Source organism: Bombus pyrosoma, linkage group LG15, assembly GCF_014825855.1.
Source record: "Bombus pyrosoma isolate SC7728 linkage group LG15, ASM1482585v1, whole genome shotgun sequence".
Taxonomy (NCBI): domain Eukaryota; kingdom Metazoa; phylum Arthropoda; class Insecta; order Hymenoptera; family Apidae; genus Bombus; species Bombus pyrosoma.
The window spans coordinates 9,485,810-9,487,623 of record NC_057784.1 but is presented as its reverse complement, the minus strand read 5'-3'; the positions used below and the strand labels follow the sequence as shown (position 1 = coordinate 9,487,623).

General features: G+C 30.9%; 1 protein-coding gene across 1 annotated transcript; it reads right to left on the bottom strand.

The window, feature by feature from the left end:
* Positions 1–1,809, bottom strand: LOC122575899 (the record flags this gene model as incomplete). The annotated part of the gene is made up of 6 exons (XM_043745388.1): positions 1–411; positions 519–703; positions 799–913; positions 1,029–1,202; positions 1,278–1,491; positions 1,583–1,809. Coding segments are annotated over 6 exons (1,137 nt in total), but the record flags the coding sequence as incomplete, so codon positions are not given.
* Between the last annotated feature and the right edge of the window lie 5 nt (positions 1,810–1,814).

Below are 1,814 nucleotides of genomic sequence, written 5' to 3'. Positions count from 1 at the left end.
TTTTTTTTTTGTTTCTTTTTTTCCCTCCGATCTGATATTAAACATTTATCAATTATTTTGACTTTAATCAATGGTACTTACACGTTATATACGACACACAGATACAAGATCACGCTCAATAATTTTTGTTTTAATACAGCTATCGGGAGCAAGTAATTCTGAGATTCATTTTTCTATTTACTCAGAAGCTTACACACGATACGGCTCGAGACATTTACATATCATGTTATTAACGGTTTCTCCATCAGGATATTTTAGATATACACCTTCTGTGCTAGGTACACCACCATATGTTAATATCAGAGGAACTTTATTTTCCACTAGGTTGTCCAGAATTTCAATTATTGACATTACCGGGGGGATATCTTTAGGAATACCATGTAGACGGATTTTTGACATACAATATCCAAGCTATTTTGGAAATTAACAGATTGACTAGATTAAATAGCTTAAACAGATTAAATAGATATAAATACTTTTAAAATATATTATCAAACATATATTAAATTATAACCCACCTTCTTCAAAAATTCAGGAAAAATCTTAAGTTTCTTCCTATCTACATATTCTCCACGACCAAGATCATGGTACATAACATGCGCTCTCTCTTCTTCTAGATTAGTAACATATGCGCGATAATAATTGCCATCAGCAGACAGTGCTAATACTGATTGCCCAAGGGATAGTGCTTTCAAAAATGGAGCTTTAGAAAAGAAAAAATAATGGTATTTTTATTTTATACAAGTTTATACGAAGTTAATTTAATTCTTATCAAATGTTATCAACCATATTACGTACATGTTTCAGCGCATTTTGCAACAGTTTCCATAATAAAGTTATATCGTGCCAAACCTAGAGTATCTAAGGGACGAACGTAGATATATAAATGATTTCGATAACCAGTAATGCATACCTGAAAAAATGGTTTTAATGAAGGAATGATACTTTGACCAAAAGCAATAATAAAATAAATAAAATGACAGTAAAATAATAATTATTTTTATCTAAATTAAAACCAAATATCATACTGTAGTTTCATAATTCAGATCACCACACGGTACTCCCAATTGTTCTGGCATTGGAATCCAAGGCTTTACAGTAGCTTTTAACTGTAAATTTTCTCTATGAATTAATATTTCAAATTCGTCTGGTTTCTCATTATCTGTTCGGCCTGTTACTTTAAATTTAAACTCTCTATCTACCTACAAGTTATAGTTGAGAAATTAAGAAGTAACATACATTATATTTAACAGCATATTAGATACTATAGGTCTTACTTCAAATGCATGTGTAGCATCAGTTAATTCACATATTGCACTATATGCATACATATCTGCAAGATGTTTTTCACATGTAGCAAGGTTATTAACACTCTCTAATTCAGCTTCGTCGACCATAGCTATCTTTAAGGTTGGTAGGACACATGTAACATATCCCCTAAGCCAACGTCCATGCACCCTTTGACCAAATACAAAATCTCCTATATTTGGTCTAAAAATTAATAATTTGTGCAAAGTATATTAACGTTTAATTTGTTTAATTTATTTCTTTAAATAATGTAAAGGATATTGCTATTATTTACCTACGATTTTTCCATTGTGAAGTTTCTGGGATTGCTAGCTCCAATTGATCCAATAAATTATCATAATCAGAGCGTAGATATTCAGGCCATATTGAAATACTATATACGCCCTTCCTTATTTCTGAAAGAAATTGGATGCCACCGGATTCTCCAATTTTTAGAATATTGACTATACTTTTTTCTCTGCAGAAAGAATATTTTGCTGGATCGTAAGCGAACAAATCTGAAGAAA